This window comes from Bos taurus, chromosome 13 (genome assembly GCF_002263795.3).
Source record: "Bos taurus isolate L1 Dominette 01449 registration number 42190680 breed Hereford chromosome 13, ARS-UCD2.0, whole genome shotgun sequence".
Classification (NCBI taxonomy): domain Eukaryota; kingdom Metazoa; phylum Chordata; class Mammalia; order Artiodactyla; family Bovidae; genus Bos; species Bos taurus.
Genome location: NC_037340.1, coordinates 62,142,239 through 62,169,018, shown reverse-complemented (window position 1 = coordinate 62,169,018; position 26,780 = coordinate 62,142,239). Strand labels below are relative to the sequence as shown.

General features: G+C 49.8%; 1 protein-coding gene across 7 annotated transcripts in view; it reads right to left on the bottom strand.

The window, feature by feature from the left end:
- The window catches only part of DNMT3B (DNA methyltransferase 3 beta), a 34,327-nt gene extending 7,717 nt beyond the window's left edge, over positions 1-26,610 (bottom strand). For 3 of the 7 annotated variants that reach the window (XM_025000338.2, XM_025000342.2, XM_059892414.1), the window contains exons 1-17: positions 26,305-26,610; positions 14,309-14,489; positions 13,517-13,578; positions 11,961-12,068; positions 10,947-11,072; positions 10,086-10,295; positions 8,923-9,081; positions 7,104-7,211; positions 6,166-6,310; positions 4,424-4,549; positions 4,248-4,292; positions 3,038-3,117; positions 2,630-2,742; positions 2,059-2,242; positions 1,534-1,618; positions 490-635; positions 74-164 (exon numbers count right to left, since the gene is read on the bottom strand). In XM_025000338.2, the coding sequence (XP_024856106.1) occupies positions 74-164; positions 490-635; positions 1,534-1,618; positions 2,059-2,242; positions 2,630-2,742; positions 3,038-3,117; positions 4,248-4,292; positions 4,424-4,549; positions 6,166-6,310; positions 7,104-7,211; positions 8,923-9,081; positions 10,086-10,295; positions 10,947-11,072; positions 11,961-12,068; positions 13,517-13,578; positions 14,309-14,483 (1,963 nt within the window). In that variant the 5' untranslated portion in view covers positions 14,484-14,489; positions 26,305-26,610. 7 annotated transcript variants of the gene reach the window in all.
- Between the last annotated feature and the right edge of the window lie 170 nt (positions 26,611-26,780).

The following is a 26,780-nucleotide window of genomic DNA, read 5'->3' as shown; positions in this document are numbered from 1 at the left end:
TCAGGGCACTCTTCCTGGCCAGCAGTCAGGGGACATAGGGTCTCTTGGGGTCTATGTGAGAAGGGATGCTCACCATACAGGCCTTTTCTGGCAGGGTTCACATTGGAGAGATCATTGCATGGGCTTCCACCAATCACCAAGTCAAATGGGCCCCATTCTTCAATCTGCAGGAGAAAAACAGTCAGGGCTGGGGCTGGGGATGGAGAGATGAACAGCCTGGATTCCAGGTAACTAGCTAGAAGAAAACCCACTTCCAAGTCTTGCTTGGTCATTTAAATTTCCCAGCTTCACTTTTGACCCAAGAAATCCAAAAGCTCAAGCTTCTCTGAGATTGCTTTACATATGAAGGATTTTCAAGTTGTGAGCTTAACACTACAGATGGATGTAACCAAAGCTGTTCTTCTGCCACAACCCTGGGCAGGTAGGTGACCAGTTGGTTGTAAGGATGTATGGGGTTCAGGGAGAAGAAGAAGTGGGTGTTGCCCTCACGTTTTTCTTTGTGATATTCCTGACGTCATTCACGTATTTGATGTTGCCCTCGTGCTTAACGGTGCCAACGGCAATGGACTCTTCACACACTTCGGAGGCCACGTATTTCTCCACTTTGATGCCCAGTTCTTTGAGGACCAAGTACCCTATGGGAGGCGGGGGCGGTTGTCAAGGGGAAGAGAAAATCTATCAGGATTGTCCTGCCCAGGGCCCATCCTTCCAGTGATTGTCTAGAAGCCATCTCCAGACAATCTTTAGAACTCAGACCAGAGACATAAAGATCATGGCAGTCCTCAAGGGAAGCCATGCTGTCAGCAATGAAACTGGGCTCCCCAGACTCTCTGCTGTGTCCACTGGCCGTTATGTATCAAAACTTACTAGTGCATAGCCAATGCTGAGCACCATCCGCTCCAGGACAATCAAATACATTTCTGGCAAGCTACAGTGAGAATAAGCCATTGTACAAACACAAATAGTTTTTTAGAACCTACTTTCCCCAAAGGGAGGGGAAAACAAGCCACTGGTGATGACCTGGAGTCTTTTAAAGCTATCAGTATTTTAGGCAGGTGGACACTGGTGAACAAAAGTAAATATTAATACAAGTGATGCTAAATACACAGCAACTGATTCTCACTGCTTCCTACTCTGGTAAAAGGGAAATATTCCTAACAATATATTATAGGGCACTTCTGAGGAATGAATCAGGCAAAGCCCCCAGAGGCAACACATGTTGGCTATGCTAATTCTATACATGGGAAACCTGGGGGAAATGGGAAGGAACTGTGATGAGTTCAGAATTAATCTCCAATATATCTATGATATGAAACAGCAAATAATTTCCCAAGATTCCTACACATAAAAAATAAAATCCATGCCTTTAAAGGAGGAGGACCAGTTATGTGAAATGATGGATTCAAGGAGAGAAACAAGGAACCAATGGATTTCTCAGAACAGGTGAGCAATGGGTAACCCCAGGGGTCTTTCCTAACATTGAAATCAGATACCTGAAGCAGGTAAGCATCCCTAGGTGAGCTCTAAACTCACCTGTTGCAATTCCATCAAACAGTGACAAGACTCGAATAGGCCGCCTTCGGTTTGCAGGAATCGCAGGGTATAACTTGGGGGCTTCCTGCCAGGTTAATAAAAATAGAGATCATAGAGGTGGAGGTGCGGAGGTGGGGCTGGCCTTCCTGAGGGGCAACAAGCCATGTGTTTTAACCTTTCTGAGCTGGGATGCCCTGAGCATGACCCTTCTACCCTGAGGACATGGAACAACGAGACTTTGACACTACTCCAGACGTGTTCCTCCATAAACAACAGCAAGCAGCCCAGGAAAAGCCACTTTCAGCCAGACCTGAGAGTAAGTCAAAGGCTTCCCTCCCCCCTGCAGTTCTACTAAAACTAAGACTGGGTCAGTTCCATCTTATTTCTTCAGCAGGCCCTTGAAAACCCAAGCCAAGAAGGAGGGGAGGGAAGAACCCCAGAGCCGCCTGGGTCTCCAGCCTGAGACAGATGCTCCTTTGGACAGCGGAGCTTTGTTTGACAGACTGGGGCGGATGCCAGGCTTACATATTCGAGCCCGGGGTCGCTGGTGAAGAAGGCCTGCAGACGCACACTCCAGTCCTTGCGGCGCCGCAGGATGCCGTGGCAACGCTGCGGGAGACACATGTAGCAACTCCAGGGCTCCTGCAGCTTGGCCTCTGCCGCCGTGCCCGCGCCCACCAGCACCTCCAGACACTCCACGCAGAAGCACCTGTGCCAGGCAGCGGGGGAGGAGGGTGCCTGTCATCCGATGGCTCTCCTGTGACCCAACCCTCCCCATGGAGATGGCTCGTGCTGGCTGAAACCTTCTCAGGCCCCTAGCTGCCCCTCCCCAAGGGCGGGAAGGCCTGTGTTTGGGGAACACCGACCTCTTCCTTGGGGACCCATGCCATGCCCAGAATTGGCTGAGCTCTGGGGGTGATGGATTCTCCTCTCTCATGCCCCGAGCTTGTCCGTACATCCTAGTGCTACTGTAGGGATGTATAAGCACTTCAAGGACAGGCCCCCGCAGAATAATTCTGGCTCCGGGCCCTGGTTCCCAGTCAGCGAGGCGCCAGTGCCCAGGCCTGGAACCCGTCCGGGGAGCCCTGCGGCTCACCGGCAGCAGCTCGTGTTGCTGCACAGGAGCAGCTCGCGGCCCTCGCAGCACACGGTGCAGTACGACTGGTAGCCGTCGTCGTCGTACATGTAGAAGAGCTCGAGGAAGCGGTCCTGGCAGCCAGAGAGAGACGCCTGTGAAGCCGGAGGCCGGGCACAGCCAGCCAAGTCCAGCGGGCTCGTCGGCCCTCGGACACAGCCACACAGCAGGTCGCTGGTGGCCTGGTGCTCTTTACAGGGACCACTGGCCTGGGTCTGCAGGCCAGCACCCTTGGGAGGGAAGGGTAGGGTGATTAGCCCCCCTAGAACCTTTCCTGCTGCCTACACTCGGGAGGCTTTTTTTGAGGAAGTACGGGACGTCACGGAGCAGGCAGGGGGCGGGAAAGTTCAGGGTGGGGATTGGACTTACCCGGCATGTCTGGCAGAGCCCACCCTCAAAGAGAGGATGGAAGGACACGGGGTTTTTCCTACCACAGGACAAACAGCTATCTGTAAGAAAGACAAGGCCGCTGCTAAAGCCTTGGGTCTCACTGCGCTTTACTCCATGCTAGGATTATGCAACGATTTGTCTCTGGAACCATCCTCGATCCCACAAGGAGACGGTTAAATCAACAGCTCCAAGCAGAAGGTCCCACAAGACAGGCAAAGGATTGGCCCAGAAGGAAGAACGCGGGGCTTGGGGCAGGTGGGGGGTGGGGGGACCTAGGTGTGCAGGGGGGCAACAAGTAGCTGCACCAGCAGAGGCATATGCTTGGAGAGTCTGGTATGAAAATCTTTCAAGACTCTACACAGACTGGCACTTCTGAGGGTTGTGGTCATGCCAACTTGCCCGTCGTCCTAGGATAGGACTTGACTGTGACCAATCCTACACACAGACTATAATCTGTGATTTCAAGAGCCGGGGTCCTTTTCCTATTAGGCTATCCAGCCTCACGTCCCATCAGCGGGTCTTACAGATCTGACCAAGTGGGCCGGGCCTATCGAATACCAAGGACCCTCACCCCACGCCCATCCAGGAAGCAGACAGATGGCTGAAGGAGTCTTGAGGGCTGGGGAAGATCATGGGTCCATGTCCTGAGGATTGTCAGGGTCTGCTCCAAACGTGGGCTCCCTGGGTCAGCAGCTGTGCCATTTTCCGACCCTGAAGTGACTAACCACTTCATATTTTGACTAAAGACATGGGGCTGAGGATGCAACAGACAGCCTTCATCACACATCCCGAGATCCATTAGAAGTGTACTGGGTTCCCAGCCAGGGCAAAGGAACCAGAGCTGGTTTGAGAATGACAGTCTTCCACCTCTGAGCCAGTTGCAGTGCTTGTTCAGGGGGCTAAAGAGGCCACAGATCGTGGTTTCAGGTTTGTGACTCTCCTGGCCCAAGTGTCATTTCCTTCCTGTCCCCAAGCATCCTTCGTGCCCACTGACCTTAGGAATCACCCTCAGTGAAAATCAGGTGACTCATTCTAAGTAGCACCTGAGTAAGGTAGGTGTCCACACCTCACCCTGAGGTCAAGGCAGAGTTCGGGGTTAACCTCTGCAGGGCAGGGCAGACCAGCAGCACTGGAGCACTAGCTGGGAGCACTACTGAGGAAGGGAAGCCAGCAAGGGAGAGGGCGTTACCTTCCAGATTGCCTTTGTTGCTGGCAACATCCGAAGCCATTTGTTCTGTTAAGAAAAGACAAGGTGATGAGAAAAGATAAGGTCAGAGAGCCTTGTGCTGGGTGTTCCTCCCTACCTGCCCACAGCCAACTGAGGATGCATGGGTCCCTAGCCTCCCCTCCCCACCCCACAGTCACCTCGACTCTGGTCCTCCTCTCCTCGGTCCTTGCCGTTGTTGTAACAATTTGTCTTGAGGCGCTTGGGTGGGGGGCAGTAGTCAGAGGTGGCTGAGTCGTCAGCTGTGCGTCTCCGCGTCTTATTCTCTGTGAAAGGTGAGAAGGCAGCCGCGGCTGGGTGGGAGGAGGGTGCTGGGAGCACAGGACCCTGTGTGCTAGGCCTGGGTGCCAGCTGCATCTGGCTGTGACCCGCTGGGTGTCACATGGCCCCTCTTTGGACAACTTGGATGAGGACGACGTTATCTGAAACTCACGTGCCTGACCCACGTACAGGGCCTTAAACAGCTATAGATGCAAAATGCATCCACCAGATCCAGCTCAGTCTACAGATGCCACCAACTCTGCCTGAGATCTCTGATAAGCTGAAAGCCACAGGAAGCTACTGAGAACAGCAATCTCTCATCATTGTGACTGAGGGACTGTGTTTTAATTTAATTCCGATGCACATTTTAAAACTTTTGATAGATCCCATTAACTAATCCATTGGGAACAAGCTGGACATTGGTGAAAACACCAATCAACTGTTTGTAATGAACACTTAGTGTCCCAATTGAGATGTTCTAAGACACTTAAAGCAAGATATTGAAAAGAGGACTATCATTTTTTGTACTAAATGCTGGGAACAGATTAAGTGTATGATCAATATTAATTTAAGCTTTTTGATGTGGCTGCCAATAAATACTGAATTATGTTAGGTGGCTACTGTTTTTATTTCTATAAATTCTATTTTTATTCAATCTACACAGAATAATCTATTAAGGGACATGGTTTAATTTGACTCTGTCCCTGGGAGAGAAAATTACACAGCCATTAATAAGGACACTTTAGTGAAAAAATGACATTTTACAGTGCTTATACCATAAATATTGAGAAATGAAGGGAAAGTAGAAATCCAACCAGTGTACAGGAAGAGCTGGAAGGATGTGCACACCCAACCCCAGTCACCTGGAAGGCAGTCGTGAGGGCTGGAGGGAAGGGGAAGGTGAGAGTTCAGGGTGACTTTTCAACAGATTTGATTCTTTTCGGGGTACTTTATGTGCAACAGATTGAAAGAAAGTGCAGAGAAAAGAGGGCATAGTCAAAAGATGGTGAATGAATACCGTGTTTCCTGGCTTCTAAGTTCCTACTGCCTGTACGACGAACCTTCGATTTATTAACCACTTTTTGCGGGGGAGGGACAAAACAGAACAGAAAACACTGCGTTAAATGGAAGGATGAGAAGACATTCTGGATTTCTGGAGAGAAACAGAAAAGCAGCTGTCTAAACACGGAGGAACTGCAATATTGGTCAACTTGAGGATGAATGGTGCCCCTTTCTAAATGGAGGTGACCTAGATTTTGGTTGTTTTGAGGGATTTTTTTTAACACTTTCCTAGTTTTCTCCAATATTAAGGGCTTAATTTCTTCCCCTTAAAAAAAATAAATAAATAAGGTGCTAGTGTACATTCCGCCTTGACTGTTTACTGATCTGTTCTGAAACAGATTCAATCTCAATTATCTGTACTTGACCGTTTAGCAGGAAAAGCGGCCAGTGAAACTAGAAATGTTTGGGCTGTTTTTTGGGAAAAAACTAACTAGTCAGCCAGGGAAAACTGACTGCTGGAAAGCCGGGGTGAGGTGAGAGGCAGCAGGCATGGCTGCACCACCCAAGGGTGCTCTCACCAGCAGTGTGGCATGGGTGTGCCACAGGGCATCATTCATACCTGGTTGCTTGTTGTTAGGTTTGAGACCCTCGACCCCAGTGGGCTTAAAGCCTCCATGGGCCCACTCCAACATGGGCTTCAGCTGATCCTCCAGTGAGTCTCCAGGGCTGCTGGGGAACATCTTGCCAGCCCGGATCCTGGCTTTCTGCCGAGACAGAGATAGAATCTGATAAATAGGCGGGATGGGTATTTGCCTGGCTTGCCCCACCCAGGGACTCCCCTTGCTGGGGCCTCATTGCCCTTCGCACTGGGCCCTTTCATAGCCAGACAGCTGTCCTGAGCTGTGGTATGTGACAGGGAGGGAGGAGCAGGGACAGGCCACGAAGGAGCGTTCAGTCTCCCCACAGAGGCACCAAATGTGATCTCTTCCCTGTAGAGAACTGGAGTGGTCAGGTCAGATCAGTCAGCATTGTCTCATGGGCTCTGACAAAGCTCCAAGTTATTAATGAAGGTGTGGCGGTGAAGGCTTAATGTCTAACTAAGCCTAGTGCTTGGTCTCACACATGCTGGACAGATGACACTAATCACTGCAAACCCAACTGAAGGTAGAGGACGGACAGAGCCTGACGGGTCCCGTGGACAAGGGGAGGAAGCAGCTGACCTCAGCAGCTGCATAGTCTTGGCCTTTTGAACCACAAGCTCTGCAAAAGCTTGCTCACTAATGCTAATATCGCTGCTCACTAATGCTGATACTGCCTCCTACTTCCCAGGGGTCCTCCTTCCTCATTCAGAGGGCAATTCAGACAGACATCAGCGGGGCACTGGGAAATTATGGACAGTCTCAAACCCCTTCCTTCCCTTCTCAGCATAGCCTATTAGACCGCTATCTTTTAACCTCCTCCCTCTGGTTGCCCAGGTCCCCTCTGAGTCATTCTTGGCCACACTGTGGATTGAATTGGCTTTCTGTATGTTCCTTCAGCCACCCACTGCCAAGTTACCTCCAGAGCATGGTACATGGCCTTCCTGTAAGAGACCAGCTTATTGAAGGTCGCCAAGTTAAAGTGCTGGCTGAACAATCCCAATGCCACCAACTTATCTGCTGGAATCTAGAAGAGAAAGTTATCATCAACCTCCACCCACAGCCTGTATCCGGGGTACCCTGGGTTTCTAATGAGTTTATCTCTGAGGATCAAGTTCACAGATATTTTAAGAGCAAATGACCTAAATAGTCCCTGGTGTGGCCCCCTTGCAGCTCAGTTTTACAATTTTCCATGGATGCTCCAACTTTCAAAGGGTTTGGTACATGTTCTTACCTCCTTCCTAAGCATAACAAATAGCTATGACTACTATTTACTATTTATTTCAGCCATTTATTAAGTAAGCTAAGGGATGGGATTAGAGAATAGTACATGGCACAGAGTTAAGCTCTTTTTAGTAATTATGATTTGTTGATACATGAATTACACTGGGGCTAACGATGTAAAAGTCTCATTCCCACGTCCCCAGGTCATGCATGAACCATTCAGGCCGCCAATGAGATGAAACTGGGCATTCAGGTTTCAGAGCTCAAGTGACATGTAATGTCTCATTCTCCCCAGTGATGGCACTCATGATCACCTCTATTTACATTTCTAAGCCTGATCACCCATAAGGGTGTCATCCCCACTGATGAAAAGAAACTGCGGTTCAACAGTTGTACATGGAAATGCAGGTGCCATCGCAAGGCCAAACTGTTTCAATACAGCCTACAGCCTAAGCACCAGGCCCCATATTGCAATCACACCCTGTAATGCTAAGACAACAGCATCTTACTAGAATCAGATACGGTTATGCTAAGCACATTTTATGTCACTCGCCAAAGAAATTACAAACCCTCCATGTTTCTTTTCATTTCATTTCACACAAGTCATTGCCCACTTTCTTATAATTAGATGCTTCTGGGGGCGCACAGGCCCCAGATATTTGTCCTTTGGCGCCCCCTGCTGGCCAGGGAGGACCTCTACATGTGAACTCTCCCTATCCCGGAGACTCCAGGTCATATACTATTGTTACCCTTTGAGAACATTGTTGCTAATGGGAAAGATCCAATGAGAAAATCAGAGTCTCAACTTACTAGCTGGTTCTTCATTCTCAAACCTGCCTCCATCCCTGCCAACCTGCCAACTTGTTCCTCACCTAACCTCTGAACACACTGGATGTTCCTCACCTAACCTCTGGACACACTTTAGCTCTGGATGAGCTAAATACAACATCACAGGAAAAGTATTGTTCCTTGCATTCTAATCAAAACCTGGAGTCTAAGAAGATGTCTTCAAAGGTGGAAGAATCAAATCAACCTGATTCACCCCCAACACAGATTCTCAATAAGAAAGATGAGCTTTAAATGGCTAATATCAAAATCAAGAAATGCTGAAATCTCCAAAGAACTTTCATAACTGTCACCAAGCAACCCTGGATTCATCTCTAAGCCCAGCCAGGGATGTCCTGGCCCCCAGGGCTAAATGATAAGTCAGAGACCCCTCTCTTCTTCTTTCAGGCTTCTCAAATGGAATACTTTGAGAGTATTTTCCCAGGTGGCCACTCTTACCCCTCAGAACCTATACTGGTGACTCTGCCACAGAGAAATAAACTGGAGGCCAAGTCACCATGGATCAGAGCTCTGGGCCGGTATGAGCCCCTGGACACACGGAGTCACTGAGCCACATCCATCGCAGAGAGCAGGCTGTTATGTTAAAGGGCAACTGTAAAAGTAAGGGAAGGAAACCCTGGCTCTGTCCATAAGCCCATTAAGTAAGGCCCATCTCATCCTGGACTCACCTCGGAGAACTTGCCATCACCAAACCACTGGACCCACCGCATGCCAGACATTGCCTGCCGCTTGGAGGTGGCCTTCCAGGACACCACCATGGCAGGCCACCAGGAGAAACCCTTGATCTTTCCCCACACAAGATCTCCTATTCCAAACTCCTTCCCATCCTGCAAGAAGAAAAACCACATGAACAAAATCGCAATGAGACAGACTGGTTGGACGGAGGAAAAACCTTCCCTGTCCCACCAACCCTGATGGCCATTGCCTTAAGAGTCCAGCACAGGGCTTCCTGCAAGTGCAGGCAGAGTTCCTCAGGAAATTCCCTACCCCCGCCAACACACTTCCTGGTTGAAAACTCAGGAGAATTGCTTGAAATAAGGAGCAGAGGATAGGCAGGTTTGGTTGCATGATAAGAACATGAGCTTTTATAGGTTGGATCTACAGTATGTCACCTGTAATATCTGACCAAGTATCTGGGAAACATGTTAAGCTGCCAAGTCAAAAAAAAACAAAAACAAAAAACTGAAAACTCATGGGAAGAATCGAGTAAAAATCCTGGATATTCCCACAGGCCATCAAATGGGATAGTACAAGTCGTTAGAATGTAAAAAAAAAAAAAATTTGGCCATTTGCACGTAAAAAGCTTGCTGTAAAAGGGAATCATGCAAGCTATTAAAATGCATAAGATTTACTCTGAAGTCATGTACTCGGAAAACAGATTTCTACACGGTATGTGTACATAGAGCAATACATATGTAGCAAAGCCTGAGTGAAGCCAACAAGCTCAACTGGTTGGTGATGAACAAAACCTGATGGGGTAGACACGAAAGTGGGGCAACTTTAGTTCCTCAGTTAAAGAAGCCAATCAAAAACTGCGTGTATATACAGATGATGAATAGAATTATCAAAAACTGCGTGTATATACACACATGATGAATAGAATTATGGATTATCTATGTATATACATTTCTAAGTACAAAATGTTCAGAAAAACTTAGGAGGGAAACTAATCTGGTGCCTGAGTCAATGTTGAGATAAGGATACAGGAAGGGACACTTGACAAATGGAAAACGCACTTGGAGAATGAATCAATTATTGTGATGTAAGTGACCAAAAGTCTTAAGTCACCTCTGGGTAACTTTTCGCTGTATTCAGCCCTTCCCAGCGGTACCTGATACTCAGTGCTGTCTGCATCTCTGCCGTCTGCGTCCAGCTGCGAGGACTCCATGCTCTCCTGCTGGCTGTCCTGGCCCAGGCGGGCGTAGGGCGTGCTGCTGCTCTGCGGCACCACATCCTCGTCTGTGAGGTCGATGGTGAGGTAGGGGCTGGCGGGGGACGGCCATGGCGTGCCTGCAGAGGATCCCGTCCTTCGCCTCAGGGACTGTGAACACAGGACGCATAGCATGGGCCACAGCAGACCGGGGCGGGGGGCGGCGACCAGAGGCAGAGGGGCACCCACTGCTTCTCAGTCAAGCAGAAGTGAAGCAGAGACATAAGGTAATGGAAGAGAGACCAACAGGGATAGTTTTCCAGGAACAAGTGAGTGTCCCTTAAGTGGGGAAAGAAACAACTTCCGGAAGAACAAGGACAGAATTAAGGACCAAGACAGGATAACAAGTGATGCGCAGAGAGGGCTTCCTGGTGCCTAGCCTTGCCGTAGGAGTTGAGAGTTGCTGTAACCCATGGGGTTGGCTCTAGAAGAGTCACTGAAGATACTAAGGAGACAAGACAGTTCTGAAATCAGTGGTTTGAGCTTATTCTGAGGAAGTGTAAGGACCCAGTCCACAGGGAATTCTTGCACTTCCCACCAGGGTTCCGTCTAGGGTTTAGGCCAGGAGAGAAGTCATCAGGCTTAGGAAGAGCTTAGCTAGCTCCCAGGAGAGAAAGGAAAGGCAGGAACCTGAAAGGGAGAGGAGGGTGAAGAAAGGAAGCAGGTTATATAAAGAGCAGCCACTTGGTGTGGTGAGAGGGGCAGAGCTTCCAGTTAAGAGACTGGGCGGGGGGTAGGGATCCGAGCATCTGGGGAACCAACCCTGGTAGTTGAGAACGCCACGGGGGATTCATCCACGTGGTTGCGGCCCTGCCGGCCTCGGGTAGAACGTAGGGAGGGCCTGTGCCTCTCCCGGGTGGAGGTACTGCTGTTATTTCGGGTTCGGACCTGGAAGCAGGAGAGGACAAGCACAAGGCCTTTGGTGAATGGAGGCTGGAGGCTCAGCCCGAGGGCCCAGAGATCAACGCTTGAGAGGCCGCCTCAGGCCAACAGGAGTGAAGGCGGTGGTTGAGTCACTCTGGTCTAACTTCCCACCCCTGAATTCCCTAGTGCGAGTGGAATAAGGGGGCAGTGTGGCTGGCAGGGCTGCCTGACAATCCACAGCAGGTCCTACTTGGCCTGGTACAGCTGAAACTGGCACCTGCAAACTGAACTGACAAAATCCACATTTATTCCCAAAGACTTCTTTCCTGCAAGCATTATTACAATTGTTGCATTCTTCAAGATAGATGAGAACTCCCTTAGGCTTTCTTCTCAAAATGGCATGAACTTGAGTGTTGCAGACCGTGTTCAAATCCTGCACGCAAGAAGTTAATGCTTAACCATGGGTAAACTACTGGCATTTTCTGTCATCTGTGAAAACAGGATGATAGACATCATGTGCTGGATAGGATTATCAGTGGCATATGCCACGGTCACCAAGTGTCAGTCTGCTTCCTAACAGCAGGCTGGGTGACCGTGAGCAATAACTGCCTTCTCATTTCCAGACATTTTAGTCATAGAATCCACCTACAGAAGCAACTTGGTCCCAAAGGTAACTGGCTGGCCTGGAGTCAGCCACCTGTAAACTGTACCCCTGGGCACTTCTTAGAATGCTCCCCAGAAAAGTAGAGAACTGCCATGTGAAAACCATCTCAATCATAATTAATGAGGTTTGCTGTCATTTTCCAATTTCAGGACATTTGTTCAAAGTTCCTCCAGGGAGATCCTAGACAAGGCTTTTAATGCAGGCACGTGGTGTGCTTGAAGTGCCTCAGCTCAGGGGTAGACACTTACAGCTGGGCTTTCAGACCGAGTCCTGGTTTCTCGGAAGAGCTTTGGCATCACTGGAGTGTCGGAGCCATCCCCGTCTTCTCCCTCGCCATCTCCATCACCCGTCAGGTCCTTTATAAATGAAAAATTATTAATTTTAGATGTCATATAACCAAGATAGTTTAAAAATGAAGAGTCAGTCATATTGAAAACAATATTGGTCTGAGTGACTTTAAAAGATCTGCAACCTCATATTGTTCAAAAGATTTTACAGGTATGAGCACAAAAGGCTTCAGATGCCCTTTGCATTGACACCTTTTCTTTGGTTTTCTAATTCCACTGGGGTTTCTCCTGCATTCAAAATCATGATTTCATGGTTAGACTAACTTGCCATGCCCAGCAGGGAGACCTGGTCAATTTCCACAATTAACAGCATCTGGGGGAAACAGGCTTGAGGAAGATGCTTCCTGATACAGTGACCCAGAAGAAATGGCACGAGTCCTGTGTCGAATACACATCCCATGCTGCACACTGAACTCAACAAAACTCAGCACGAGAGCCAGAGAGGTGGGGAGTGGTCCGATGTCTGGCCAGCGTGTTAAGAACCTGACTTTTCCCTTGCCAACTAAGGTCTTGAGTGGGTCCATTCCTCTCTTTAAAACTGGCACAATGGTTCTTCCCTTATAGCACAACAGAGTTATAGTAAGAATCAAGTAATGCATGCTTGCCAACGCAAGGCACAGAGGAGGTTCCAAGAGATCAGAACAGCTGTTCTGAGCCTGTTCCAGTGCTGTCCCTACCCGGTCCCCTCAGCTCCTGATCCTTATTATCTGGGTGCGCACCTGTGGTCCTCCATAAGGACAAGACAAGCCATATGAGGGGGAGTTTTCATTGTCTACAACTTTCAACCGTGACTTTGTCCCCAGTGCCTGATAATGACCTGAATTAACAAAACTCTAATATGATTCATAGGAAAACAGAAGACATAAATAGCGTCATGAGTAAAAAAAACACGGAAAAGCTACAAGTTGGAAAAAAACTAATCAAGTAGAAACCCTGACATTGCAACACTGGTAAAAGATACTTCAATGATTGTTAAAAATCCCCTAATAAGGCAGGCAAGTTCTTTCCAAAAGGAAAAAAAAAATCCTTGAGGCCACAGGGCCACACAGTCTTACTATCAAACCAGACACAGGTATATTACAAGCAATAAAATCATACATTTATTTTCCTCATGAATAGATGTTAAATTCTAAAATAGATCCAATTCAAAACATACCATGAGCAAGCTGGATTCCTTTCAGGGACAAAAAAAAAAATCTTGTTACAGTAGAAATTTATCAGTTCAATTGATCATCCAGATTGAGAAAAACATTCATTTCAAAAACTCAGCATGTGAGAGCAGCAAATGCCATTCTAAGTGAGGTTGTTCTAAGTCTTCTGTGTACCTAGCAGTGTTCAAATTCCTCATTCAGCAAGTATTTGCTGGCCATCAGTTTAAGTGGGCCTCAGGTCCCCTACTTAATATGCAAACCATAGAGTTCCCCTGAATCCCAGAAATGTGACCACAGAACCAGTACCTGAGTATAACTTAGCAGGCTGGAGACCTCCCTCTTGGACAGTCGTGAGCTTGATCTGCGGCCTGGAAGGAGGAACCGGAGTCTGTTGCGAAGAAGGGGCTCTCCTGGTCTCCCTAAACCCACTGACATCCTCAGGGGTTAAATCCTAGCCCTTGAACAGTTCCTTCCTATGCTGCCCAAATCAGTGGCCACTAACTCCACTAAAGGAGCAACCCAGTGCCTGCCATCGCAGCCACATTAAGTACTCATGTGTGGCTCCTCACGGTCATGTGAACAATGCAGAAAGAGAACACTTTCAGCCTCTAGAAAGTTCTATGGGAAGGTGTAACTTGAAGAGTTCTCTTGACAGCAGGATGAGACAATACAGGGGTTTCCAAACCAGCTGGGCCAGAAAATCTCAGCAGGGAGGGTCCCAGGTGATGTGAGCAGCAGAGGAGAGGGGAAGAGAGAGGGTGGGACTGGCAGCAAGCCTGATATGCTCACTGCCTCTATTTCTTCCCAGAAAAATGACAGGCCCAGCTGCAAGGGGAGAGGGTGTCCCCTCAGAAGTGTACCTATGCTGTGCCCACCCCCTTGTCTGGAACAGAAGGGCTCATTGGCTTGGGGTCACCTACTCTGTCCCAGCGGAGGTGCCAGGATAAAGGGAGCAGCTCTTCCCTTCCCTGAGGCTGGGGCAGGGGTCGTCAGAGCCCAGACTCCCACAGCTGCCTTGAGCCTGCTCAGGGGCCTGTGTCCCAGCTGTGGTCCACCGTGACCACCCTCCTCACCCCTCCTCCCCACGGGCCACGCCACCTCTGCCACCTCTGCCACCTCGGATCTCAGGGGTGCTGATAGCCTCCAGGATCGGGGGTGAGGGTGCGTCCTTGGAGTCAGAAGACTGGTCGCTGCAGCCCCCGTTGGTGAGGACGGAGTCTTCCCTCCTGCTGGCGTCCTCCTCTCCATTGAGTTGCCTGGTGTCTCCCTTCATTGTTTCCTGTAGGAAGGCCAGAGTGAGGAGGGTAGCAGAGATGCAAGGGTGGCTGGGGGGAGTGTGCCCCCAAACCTCTGCCAATGTCACCAAGTCCTCAGGCCAAGAGAGGGCCTGGGAGTGGTTCTCAGGACCCCACCCAGGCCGCCCCCCATAGCCTGCCCCCCTCACCAAACTCGGAGGCTCAGGACTTGGTTCCATGTGGCCACTCGACCCGAAGGCTCAGAAGCCAGCACCCAGGACAGAGGAGGGGGCTGGGCCGTGGTCTGAGGCTCAGGCTGCTCTGTGCAATTAGCCGGCCACTTCAAACAATGCCATCTAAGGCCGGCCTGCCTGCCGCCAGCCTTGGTCCCCTCTGCCCCTGGCGCGCTCTCCCTGCCCAGTCTCTGCAGGGCCTCGGGAAGTCAGTGCATTATTTTCCCTCCTGACCCCTTTGTTTGCTCTCTCCCTTCCCCTCAATCTCCAGGTCCTCTTCCCACCGTCCCCTCCTCCCCCACAGAACAGCTTCTCTCTTCTCCATGGCAGCACAAGCCCCGCCCCATCACAACCTCGGGGGCCCATTGGTCTGCAGGCCTGTCGCTCACTCTCCTCCTCCCTTACCAGCTGGGGCTCAGAGTCCCAAGTTCCCAAGAAGGGAACGAATGGAGGAGACACAGGGGGAAGGACTGGGACGGGTTAACCAGGGACATGTTCCTCATCTGCTCCAACCCCACCCCACCTCTGGGCCTTTGCCTCCCCATCCCTGCCCACCCTGGTAACTGCATCATCACTAGGCTATTAAGCTAAGACCAGCTCCAGCCAGGGTCTTCAGGCATGCATTGGAGGGCTGTGTGACCTTTGACATGGCCCTACTGCCTGCAACATTGGCCTCAAGAACATGTACCTTACTCTCATTTATTCCTCTTAATGTGATGTGGGCCCATTTTATAGAACAGGAAAACTAACCCACAGACCTGGTCAATCTTCAACATCAAAAATAAAAACCTCACATGTAAGAGGAAGGGTGAAGCCCCAAATGGAGGTTAAGTATTTGGTGCCACAGGAACCCTGCTTGTGAAGTTTCCCCAGCAAACAGCTGCCTATGGGCGCTGAGCACTCCTGGTCCGTGTTCCCTATCATGGGAGACAGACTCACCACATAGTACCCAATGACCCAAGCAAGCCTCCCAGGGTACCTTCTAGAAGCTGCCTATGGGCGCTGAGCACTCCTGGTCCGTGTTCCCTATCATGGGAGACTGACTCACCACATAGTACCCAATGACCCAAGCAAGCCTCCCAGGGTACCTTCTAGAAGCGTCATCTAGGTTACAGGGCTGTGAGCTGCAGTGGGGATGCTGCCAGCACACCCACCAGGGGGCGCTGTGGGGTTCAGTGATTAACTTCTCATCGCACCCCCCCCACCCCCCCAAACCCCCAATCCCGGCAGGTATGCAATGTCCTATGGATTCTTAATTCCACCCTGGGCATCAGTCCATCCCCCAGGTGTGGGTGTGTGATAAGTAGACCTCTGATGCTCCCCACAAGGCAGAGGGACCATGGAATCATGCTGCAGAATTCTCAGGCACTTACTAAATCAGGATCAACATTTGCACAGGATCCCTGGGTAATCAATATGCAAGTTAAAGAAACACTGCCTTGGAATTCCCTGGCAGTCCAGTGGTTAGTTATTTCACTGTGGAGCCCAGGGTTTGACCAAGATTCTGCAAGCTGGATTCTGAGCAGTTCGATGAAAAGGAGGAAAAAAAAAAAAATACTGCCTGGGTCACAAATGCATACACTGATACAGAGCATTTAACTAAGCCACGTGGTCCAGAGTGTGCAGGTTCACAGCTCCCAGTGTATTTTCTCTCAATACGTATTAAGGAATCTCACCAGCCCCAAGGAAAAGAAGGAATGCCTAACCCAGCCTAATTAGCGGCTTCTCTAGCCCTTTTACTCTCAAGCCCTGACCCGGAAGAACAGGTTATCTGACCCCACGGCCAGTTCCTGTGAGTCCAAGTGGCCAGTATCTCAGGAAAACTGCTGGAGTGTGGTTCAGAGTAATCATTAATTTCCAGTGTTTTGCCTCAGGCCAGACTAGTGAACTAGGTAACCTGGATGGCCTGGCAGAGGGTGGGAGACTTGGCCATGGGGTACATGACACCAGGAGGTTCCACGGGAGCTCTGGGGAGGGGAGAGGGGTAGACTGAAGACAGTCAGGAGGGGGTAGCAGGTCAGAGGCTGAAATCAAGGGACAAGGCTTCCTTCCCTCTTATGCGGGGCTCAGAGTTCCCTCAGACAGTCCCCACCTGGGTCAAAAGGAATCTCTCTCCTAGACAGACCCATTTGGAGCCTGCAGCCCAAAGCAGACAATGATTAACTATGACTAACCACCTCAGGCTTCCCTGGGGCCTCAGCAGTGCCAACTTGTCTGCCAGCCTGCTAGAGGGATGTGAGCAGAGCTCCTTCCCAAAGCCAGATCTCAACAGTCAGGAAAAATTCTGCCCCTAGAAAAATTCTGCCCACAGGGACTGGAGGAAGATTTCAGGGAAGGAAACCAACCTGCTGTATGACCAACTACCTGGGTGCCCTGGGGTGAGCTAGGTAGGTAAAATAGTCTTACTTCCAGTGGCATCATTCAATGTGATTTCATTACAAGTTCCTTCCCTGTAGTTTTCACCACCCAGAATTTGCAATGACAGATTCCTGGGTTGGGAAGATCAGCTGGAGAAGGGCTAGGCTGCCCACTCCAGTATTCTTGGGCTTCCCTGGTGGCTCAGCTGCTAAAGAATCCACCTGCAATGCGGGAGACCTGGGTTCAATCCCTGGGTTGGGAAGATCTCCTGGAATAGGGAGCCAACTACCCACGCCAGTATTCTGACTGAGAATTCCATGGACTGTATAATCCATGGGGTCACAAAGAGTCGGATACGGCTGTGCAACTTTCACTTTCACTTCACTAGTTACAACACACACACACCAGAGTCCAGAACTGGCAAGATTTAAAGATGCCCAGCTCGGTTCCTCGACATTTTACACACATTATATTTCCTCCACATTATACACATGACCCAAACAGCTGCAGGCATGTGCTACTGTTAGGCCCTCAACTTAGAAGCCCTATCACGTATTCAGATTTCAGAAACCACAGGTCAAAACAAGGAGGGCTTCTCTCAAAGGCTTCCTCATGAAGATCCACACATCTTGATCACTTTTCTCAGTATTTACTACCATATGCCAGGCACCCTTGTGCTTTACCTGTATGAATTCACTTAATCCTTACATACCATTAATGTTATCCCTGTATAACAGATGAGCAAACTGAGGTTAGGCAACATAGTTTGTACTCACTTAAAAGAATGCTCCCAGGGAACTTAAACAAGAAGGCGTGAATTTTAACTACCTGCTTTTGGCAACAGGAAGATCTTAGCACTAGGGATTGGTTTGTAATGGTAGATAATACATCTCCCTCATTAAGTTGTTTGGTTTCTAATGAGTCAAAATTGGCATTTCCCAGATAATGTGGCCCCCAGCACAAGCCAGCTCCTTTATCTAGAGCGATCCCAATCCTGAGCAGTGGCATCTTCCCCAGGGATTTTCCCAGAGGGGCTGACATACCAGCTCCAGAACACTTGCCACTTGGCTGTTAGCATGTCCCAGGCCCCTCCTGTCTGCTAAAGCCAGAACTGACACCTCTTAACCCCCACCCCAACCCGAGGCAAGTCCTCTCATCAACCTGCTCTCAACAGGCTCAAATGAATTAAGTCACCCAGCAAAGTGGCAGTGCCAAACTCATGCCCAGGCAATCCAGGGCACGTGCCTGGAACTGTTGTGCCTGAGATGAGTTATGAACAATGCACCATTCGTTCCAGGAGCTTCGGGAGCTGTATGGCTGAGGGACTTACACCAGCTGTTCACCTTCACAGGAGGTGGTGGTCCAACCTCGAGATGCAGGTGAACTCTGACCCTTTCCCAGAGGCTGGGGTCCAGCACGTGACTTCGGGATGGTCAGTGGTGCTGGGTGGGCTCACAGGCAAGGTTCCCCCTGCAAGACCCTGCCTCATTAGTGCAGGATGCTTGTGTCCTGACTGAACCAGGTCAGACGTGTCCAAATGCAATGTGGCAGACAGAAGGGTGGGTGGCACCCCCAATTAGACTCAGGGAGGAGGCGGCCCAGGGACTCCCCGCAACCCAGCTATAAACCTGAGAAGTAACGTCATTCATTTCCTCCAGGCTGGTACCAGCAGCAGAACTATTTCCTGGCACCCTGTAAATGTTAATTGCATTAATTAAACTTCCAGTGCAGGAAGGGGGTGATGGTGGGCCTGATGGCAAGGTTAGCAGGGGAGGACCTTGGGCATCCCTGACCGACTCTGTCCACCCAGGGTTTAGAGATTTGTAAAGCAAAAGAGGGAGAGGGTGAAAGACATTCCCACCTCCCCTATTTAAAAAGTTCCTCCTTGGCCTGTGGGAGGGGAATCGACTCCTGACTCCTCCCCTTGAACTGCTCAAGTATTCTTAGCTGTTTCCCAAAATGGCTGAGCTAGAGCACTCAGCATGTACCACAGAAGAGTTAGTCACTCTTATGATCCCCATTCTGTAGATGGGGAAACAAGCTCAGAGGAAACAGATAAGCAGTTTCCTTGATGAGGTTCCCAGAGTGACTGAGTGATGGAGACTGAGGCCTTAGTCCAGGGGGCAGATCTTAAAGACATCATAAAACAATGCAGTAAGCACAGTTTTTAAGTTTAAACGGTTTAAAAAGTTTACGGCCGGGGAGGGACAGCTCACCCGGGTGAGTGAAGAGAAGGGAGGCAGTGGACACAGTACAGACAAAGTCAAGGAGGACGAAACAGCTGTCCCCCTGGCTGGGGACAGAGCACAGGGTCCCAGTTCCCTATGCCTGATCAGGAATCTCCAGTGAATTCCATAAAAAAGATCAGGTTCACAGGGAAACGGGAAGAAAATGTCCTCCTTGTCCTTCTCAAGCCTCAGTCATACAGCCTAGGCAATAAGTGACCTCATCTAATTCCCTAGGTGGTTGGTGCTACAGATCCCAAAGCAGATGGCAAAACCTTAAAACCTGGAGATTACACAGTCTTGTGTGCTGTCGTGCCAGATTTCCCAGCTTAGGCTCACAAAGGGATGCATCCCTTCGTCCATGATGACTCAAGTTTGGAGAATTTTTCAGTGCCTCTGGGTCATGGCTACATGCACCACTGTCATTGTGCGATAATAGTTCGTCCTGGGCACATTTATCAGAATCTTAGTAAGGACTGACTCCAGTAGTCAGTCTGGGCAAGTATGAGAAAAGCTGGCTATGAAGATGTTCCAGTAGTCAGTCTGGGCAAGTATGAGAGAAGCTGGCTATGAAGATGTTCCTTGCAACATTGCTCATTAATAGCAAAATTATAGAGAAACATTGGTACATCTGGATATTTGTCAATAGACTGCAATAAAATTATATACCATTACCTTCTAGATAATTTACAGGAAAACCTAGGAACTTACAGAAAGATCTGAAATGAGAGCTTCAACTGGAGTTTGGAGTCAAACTTTTTACCCTATGGAAACAAGTTGCAAGCAACTAGTCCCTTCTGCCTAAAAGTTATTTGAGAAGCCCTAGGAAGGTCATGCAGATTAAGACAGGGAACCCATGGGTCACCCAGAATGCCATGTGGGGCATCCTAAGGCTGAGGATTTGGGAGCTGCTATACCCACTCCTGCGGCCTTGTTCCCCTAGGCAAAATCCAGCCAAAGTGTCCTCTGCCCTCTTCCCAGCGGGAATGGAGAAAGGAGACCGCTATTCTCAAAGTCACTCCCTCAGCTCTGCCCCTCGCAGCAGCCTGCACCTGTTGCTACTGCCATTGCCTAAAACCTCAGCCCATCTATATACCAATGCTGTGGGGATACTGATTCAGTATTGAAGATGGCAATCTGACAGTATGACCTCAAGTGCCAAGTGTCCATATCCTGTTATACAGGAATTCTACTGCTAGGAATCCACTCAGTGCAAAGTTCTTCCCAAAACCTGTGGGCAAGACTGGCACTGCCTTCATTGTCAAAGTAAAAGCTACCAACAAATGATCAATGGGAGACTGTCTAAATTACATGCAGCCACACTGGGGAGACCACTGAGAGGCAAAGAATAGGGCAGCTGGTTCTAGATGAAACCATGTAAAGTGAAAAAGTCCACCTAACAATACAATCGCGTTTAATAGGTTACTGTGTATATTAAGCCATGTTCCTCCAGCATTTTTTAACTTCTCAGCAAGGTAGCTTGTGGAAGAATAGACAACCATATCTATCCCCATGTGACTTTTACAATCAAAAAGTCAACTTTAAAATGTCACTTTTGAAAATGATCATTTAAGTTTAGTCAATCTGAAGTTTTTTGAATGGTATAAGGTAGAACGCTCAATTTTCTCCATAAGGAAAGTCAGACATACAATGACTAGTATGACCCAACTCTACCTCTTCTATATATGTCCCCTATATACATGGGATGTTTCTGGTTTCACTTCTCTTTTTCGTATTTAGCCCTTGACACCTCTTTTAATCATGATACATTAACAATAAATGCTCATATCTCCTTGGACACGCCTGCCAACCTTAAAGTTTCATTGATTTTCTCGATTTCACCCGTACCTGTATGCACATTTGCTCAGAACTGTCCATATCCTATTGCTGCCTCCCTGGTAACCTAGAAAATCCCTGAGGACAGCACCTGCCCATCCAGGCATCCCGCCTAACACTGCACATCTGTGTCCCAGGTGAGGCTTCCTTCCACTCACCTGCAGTATCTCCTCCGCTTCCAGTGCTTCAGCCACAGGACACCCAGGTTTGTCCAAGGCCTGCTTTGGTGTCACCCAGCACACATTCACACACCCCAGCACCATGCTGGCCGCTGGGAACATCCACCAGGAAGGCACCATCCCTTCTCCAGGAGCTGAAGGGCAGTGGAAGGCCCTGGCTCTGGCCCCAGCAGGCCCATTTGCAACTGGAAATAAATGCTGCTTAGGAAGCCCCATTAACCTCAGAAGGTGGAAGTACAGGAAAGGATAAAGAAATAGGTAGGTAATGACTTCTCCACCCAGGCTGCAACACAAGAGACCTGACTCAGGGGAAAAATTAATGCCAGACTGATAAACTCCCCAGTCCCTTTTCTAGCTGCCAGACCTGTACCACTGGGCAGGGCATTGGACGATCCCTCTGCTCCAGGGAATGGGGAATAAGACATACCAATATCAGAGAGCTACCTTCAGATTTTGGGAGACCCAGAGACAAGTTCCAGTCCATGTCCCACACAGTAAGCCTCCAGTTTTAAATCCTTCTGAATACAGAGGTACAGTTCAAAACTAAAATATGAAAAACAAAAACAGTAAAAAAAAAAAAAAGACACTTAGAAATATTGGATGGAGCTCTACACACTAAAATTAAAACAAGGGGATAAAGGATGTGTCCAAAAACAAGATGAAGACACCATTACAAGTGAAATTCTTAAGACAGGAACCCTTCAAAGCAGAAAAGCTGAGGACACCAGAAAGCAGAACTAAGGACAAATTGACCAGGCCAGGAGGTGCCGCATCTGATGAGTTGTACAGAGTACAAAAAACAAGGGGTGTAATAGCTCAAGGAAATTTATTTCCTCAACTTTAGGGTAGGAACCCTCAGTGACACTGAGCCCTTCTCCTCCAGTACCAGCTCCTCATACACACCTGGTCAGCATCATCTGTCCCCGAGAGGAAATTAATTGGTTAAGAACATTTCCCCACGACCTCTCCCACCCATCAATTCTTAACAAGGCATTTCTAATTTCCTGCTCATAATTTCTCAATGACTAATGCTCTACCCACAAATTTCATAGACTATCAAAGGCCATTGAGACAGAAGCCCTACTGCTACTACTAAAGTCCGTACTCTCTCTAGAGCCACTGAAATGAGAAACCCACACACCACCAACTAGAGAAGACTGCCTGCTTGCCACAATAGAGAAAAGCCCACACAGCAAGGACCCAGAACCAAAAATAAAATTTATATATATATATTTATGAAGGAGAAAAAATTACTCTGAAAAGAGAAAAACCTCTGCAGGTGAAGTTATTTAGAAAAACGTGGTCAGGCTGAGCTGGGCAATGAGCAGAGGCCAATGGTTCTGTAAAAGGTCCTCCCATCCACGTGGGGAGCTGGCCCCAGATGACCAGTGCACTGGGAAACCTCGCCAACGGAGGGCCTTTCCTCACCACACTGCACTTGCCCTGGCTTCTTGTCTTTTTGCTTAGGATGGACTGCTGCTCCTCTCTACGCTTTCTCCACTTCTAGAAGAAACTGAAAGGGCCCCCAAATGAAAGTAAAACATTGATTACCTTGGGCCTGTGAGATTACAGGCCGTGATCTGTTTTTTCTTTGCATCTGAACATGGCAAATTTGATTTTCATTTGTATCAAACACAATGGAAATCCTTTTGATAAAATATTCTAATTCCCTACACAAAACAGATCCTCCTCACTTTTTGCTTATTTCCTCAGGAATGCCAACTGTTTCTCTCAGCAAGTAAATAATGACCATTAGCCATCATCTCAATATTGACTACACAATGTGACATTTATTAAATCCTCATTATGTGCACTTTTTAATAGGATCTCAACTGACTTCAACATTCCCTTAACTGGCCAACAACGCATCCCCATTTTACAGATGGAGCAACTGAGGCTCAGGTCACTAGCTTATAAATGTAGTGAGTTGGATATAAATCCTGATTTGATTTGGCAGCCCAGGCTGCATGAGTATGTTGATTCCAGTGACTAACATGACCTACAACATACCAGACTTTTTACAATATCTCAGGGCCCCCACCTAACTTATTTTGAAAATGCCTAAGTCCTAAAAGGATTCCATTTCATCCTCCTACCAACTCTACTGGGGTATGTACATCTTCACTCACTTTACATACAGGTATTAATCAGCACAGGGGCTCCACGGGCAGGCTCCCTCTGCATTTACCAGGCCACTTCCCTCCATCCACAGCCAGATACATCTGAACACCTGGACTCGGCTTTTTCCCTTTTAGCGGCAGATGTGAAAGTTCTGTAAAGCACTAATCATCAGGCTACCGAAGTACCTGCATCTCTCCGAGTTCCATCAGAGGCAAATTTTTGACCCTGTGAGAACATGAGCCCATCGTTTTACAAAGAGGGTGCTGACATGAGGAATTCTGTACTCCTGCAGCCCTGATCTGCCATGAAACTGAAAAAAAAAAAAAAACTAAACTAAAAACACCCTAAATTCATGATTTTAAAACTCAACACCAAGAGTGCACCTGTACTTTTCTGGAGGGTTGGGGTAGAAGCACTTGCCATGGTGTCAGACCAAGCGGCCTTTCAGATTTAGCGTGGATCATCTTGGGTGAAATGGAAAAGTATCTGAGCCTGGAGGGACAGCAGGCAGGAGAGCTGGTCTGAGACAAAGGAGTTAGTTCCGGGGAAGTTTTTCTGGGAAGAACTTACCCAAACCCTCCATCAAGGAGCTTGGGGCTGTAGTATGAGAAAGGGAGACAGGCCCCTCTGGGTTGCAGGCCCCACGTGGCAGGAGGAAAGGAAGGAGAGGAAGCAACCTCTGGCAGCCCCACCTCCCTGGCTCCTCCCCTTCACCCCCTGCAGCTCCCAAATACCCTCCTACCCTCCCTGCAAACTGCAGGGGTTGGAGGTAATGCTTATGGCTTTAAGGAGCAGGATGGAGCCAGCCCTAACCCCAGCCCCTTTGTCTCAGCCTTCTCCACCCTAACAGAGAAAAGTAAAGGCTCTCCCTTAGTTCTGCACCCTCAAGGCAGGTCCCAAACTTGGGTGGGGGTGTAAAAATGACCACAATCCATAAAACAAAAACCTGCTCCTTTCAAAAAGGAACAAAGGCACACTTTCCTGCCAACTCCCAAATCGAGGACAATGATTTGGAAAACCTTCCATAGTTGAGAGGAGTACCTTGGTGGGAGGAAAGGAGGGGATGGCAGAGTTGGCCTGCATCCTCCCCAATTCTCATTAATGGCCACCCTAAAAAGAGGGGCTAATGGTTAATACAATACCATTCACTACCTGCTATACCAAGCACTAACGTATTGACTCCTAACCCAAGCCTAATGTGATAGGAATTATCGCATCATCTGAGGAACACAGAGGGTTAGAGTTTAAATTGTGTAAAACTGGTTTCCTTCTTACCCAACTTGGAGTTATTAGTATGACGGTTCCTATTTCACACATGTAATAAGGCACAGAGGGCCACAGATTAACATGGATAGACTTAAACACACGCCAAAGATCTATGCATCCCCCTTAAAGGAAGCAGCCTACTTATGCCACATGATAGATAAGGAGTGGCAAGACTTTATTGGGAGATTACTGTATGCCAGCCCTATAAAATAGGTAGCATCATCTCAAAGCTGGAAAAACCAAGTCTGCACCTGGGGATTCCAGTGGCTGGGGTGCAAGAAGTCACAGCAGTCCTGGTGGAGAACAGAGGCAGGTCAGTGTCCTGGATCCTGGAAATGTGGGCGCCAGCAGGGATCTGGCTCCCTAAAACAACTGCCACCAGTTCGCCAAAACTCACAGCATGCAGAAATCAGGAGGCAGAAAGTCACACATCATAACCTTGTCCTTAATTCTCTTTAATTCATACGCCTCTCAACTTGGGGTGGGGAAGCATTAGGGCCCAGTCAGCCTCTTTCCGCCCGGGAGGTAAGTGAAGGAGGCAGCGTGGACAACCTGAGTTCTGAGCCCAGAACTCCTGCAGCCCTTCCCTGCCACAGGTGAGTGACTCCAGCAGGAAAACCCCAGCCGAAGAGCAACTCTGTTGCTAACTTGCTACCTCTGCCGGCTCTTCCCTAACTTCCACTTTCTCTTCTTGAAAGTGGGACTCAAAACCCACCCACCCGCGGCAAACAATCCCACTGGGCACCGAGGTAGTGCTGGAGGTTTTCAGGCCTCAGTTTGCAAGTTTGCGAAGTGGGACCAGCCTGACCCTTGGAAGAGGGGGAAAAATGGAAAGTGAGGCCCCAGGGCAGGCAGCGTGGCTGGGCAGGGAGGCGCCGCACCGGGCCGGCTCCTCCCCGGCCAGGTGTGCACAAGCGTGAAGGCAGCCTCTCCTTAGGGCATCCCCGCAACCCCGCCGCACCTCGGTCTCCGTAGGTCCCCTAGGGAGGACCCCGCGAGCCCGCCCCTCTGGCACACGCCCCTGGGAAGCGCTCACATACCGGTCCACCTGTTCTCCCGCGCCCATCCACTACCTCTCCCCCGTCCCTGGGAGAGAAGAAAAAAAAAAAAAAAAAAGTCCCTCGGCTGAACCCCCAGGGTCCAAGTCGTAAAGGACGGACGCTCGTCTCCTCGACAGAACTCTCTTCTGTACCGTTCCCCTTCCCAAGTAGACTCTCTCTCTCTAGCCGAGGCCAGGTAAAAATACCCCTGCTTCACTAACTCCAGTTCTCTCCAGTAGGAGACCTCCTCCCCTCGGCTCTAGACCCCAGTAAGGCCGTCCAGCACCCTCCCTGGGGACGATCCTCTCTCCTCCTCTGGGTCTCCTGAACACCTCAAGTATCCCTTTCACTCGTATCCCTGTAATACACATGCCTTCCCCGTCGCCAATTTTATCCTCATTGCCCATTTCCCCGCAGTAAGATCAGGGACTTCTCCTCCCCAACCATGCCCGGTCTCCAGCCGTACGGGAGCCGCCTCCCCAGGACGTCCCGGAACGGGATTCCCTCCCTGCGGTGGCTGGACCCCTCCACGGTCCCTTCCCCCACCAGCCCACGGAGCCCTCGGGCTGGCAAGCCTCCCCGGGGGCCACGGGGCGCTCACCTGCCGAGAGCCTGGCTCGGGCGCGGCTCCGCGGGTCGAGCCGCGGGTTCGGACAGGCGGGCGGGAGGCCGGCGGGCGGCCGCGCGGGGCGCTCGGCTCGCGAATCTCCGGCGCCGATCGCCGAGCTACGTTTACTTGGGTCACTTAACCCCCGCGCTGCCGGCCGGGCGCGGCCGCCCGCTCGCCTGCCTGCCTGCCTGCCTGCCTGCCAGTGAGCCGGTGGCGTCCGTCGGGGGGCGCTCGGGGCGTCCACGCAGGCTGCGGCAGCCGGGCTAGGGAGGGGGTGCGGCTGCTGCGAGGAAGCGGCGCGGGCAGGACCTGGCAGCTGGAGTGGGTGGGGAGGGGGCGGTGCCGAGTCCCCTTGTAACCCCGGCCCGGCACTCGCCCCGCCCCCGCCCGGGGGCGCCCCTGCCGCAGCCACTCAGAGCAGGGCCTCGAGCGCGAGGGGCGGGGGGCGGGGACGAGGGAAATTTGAA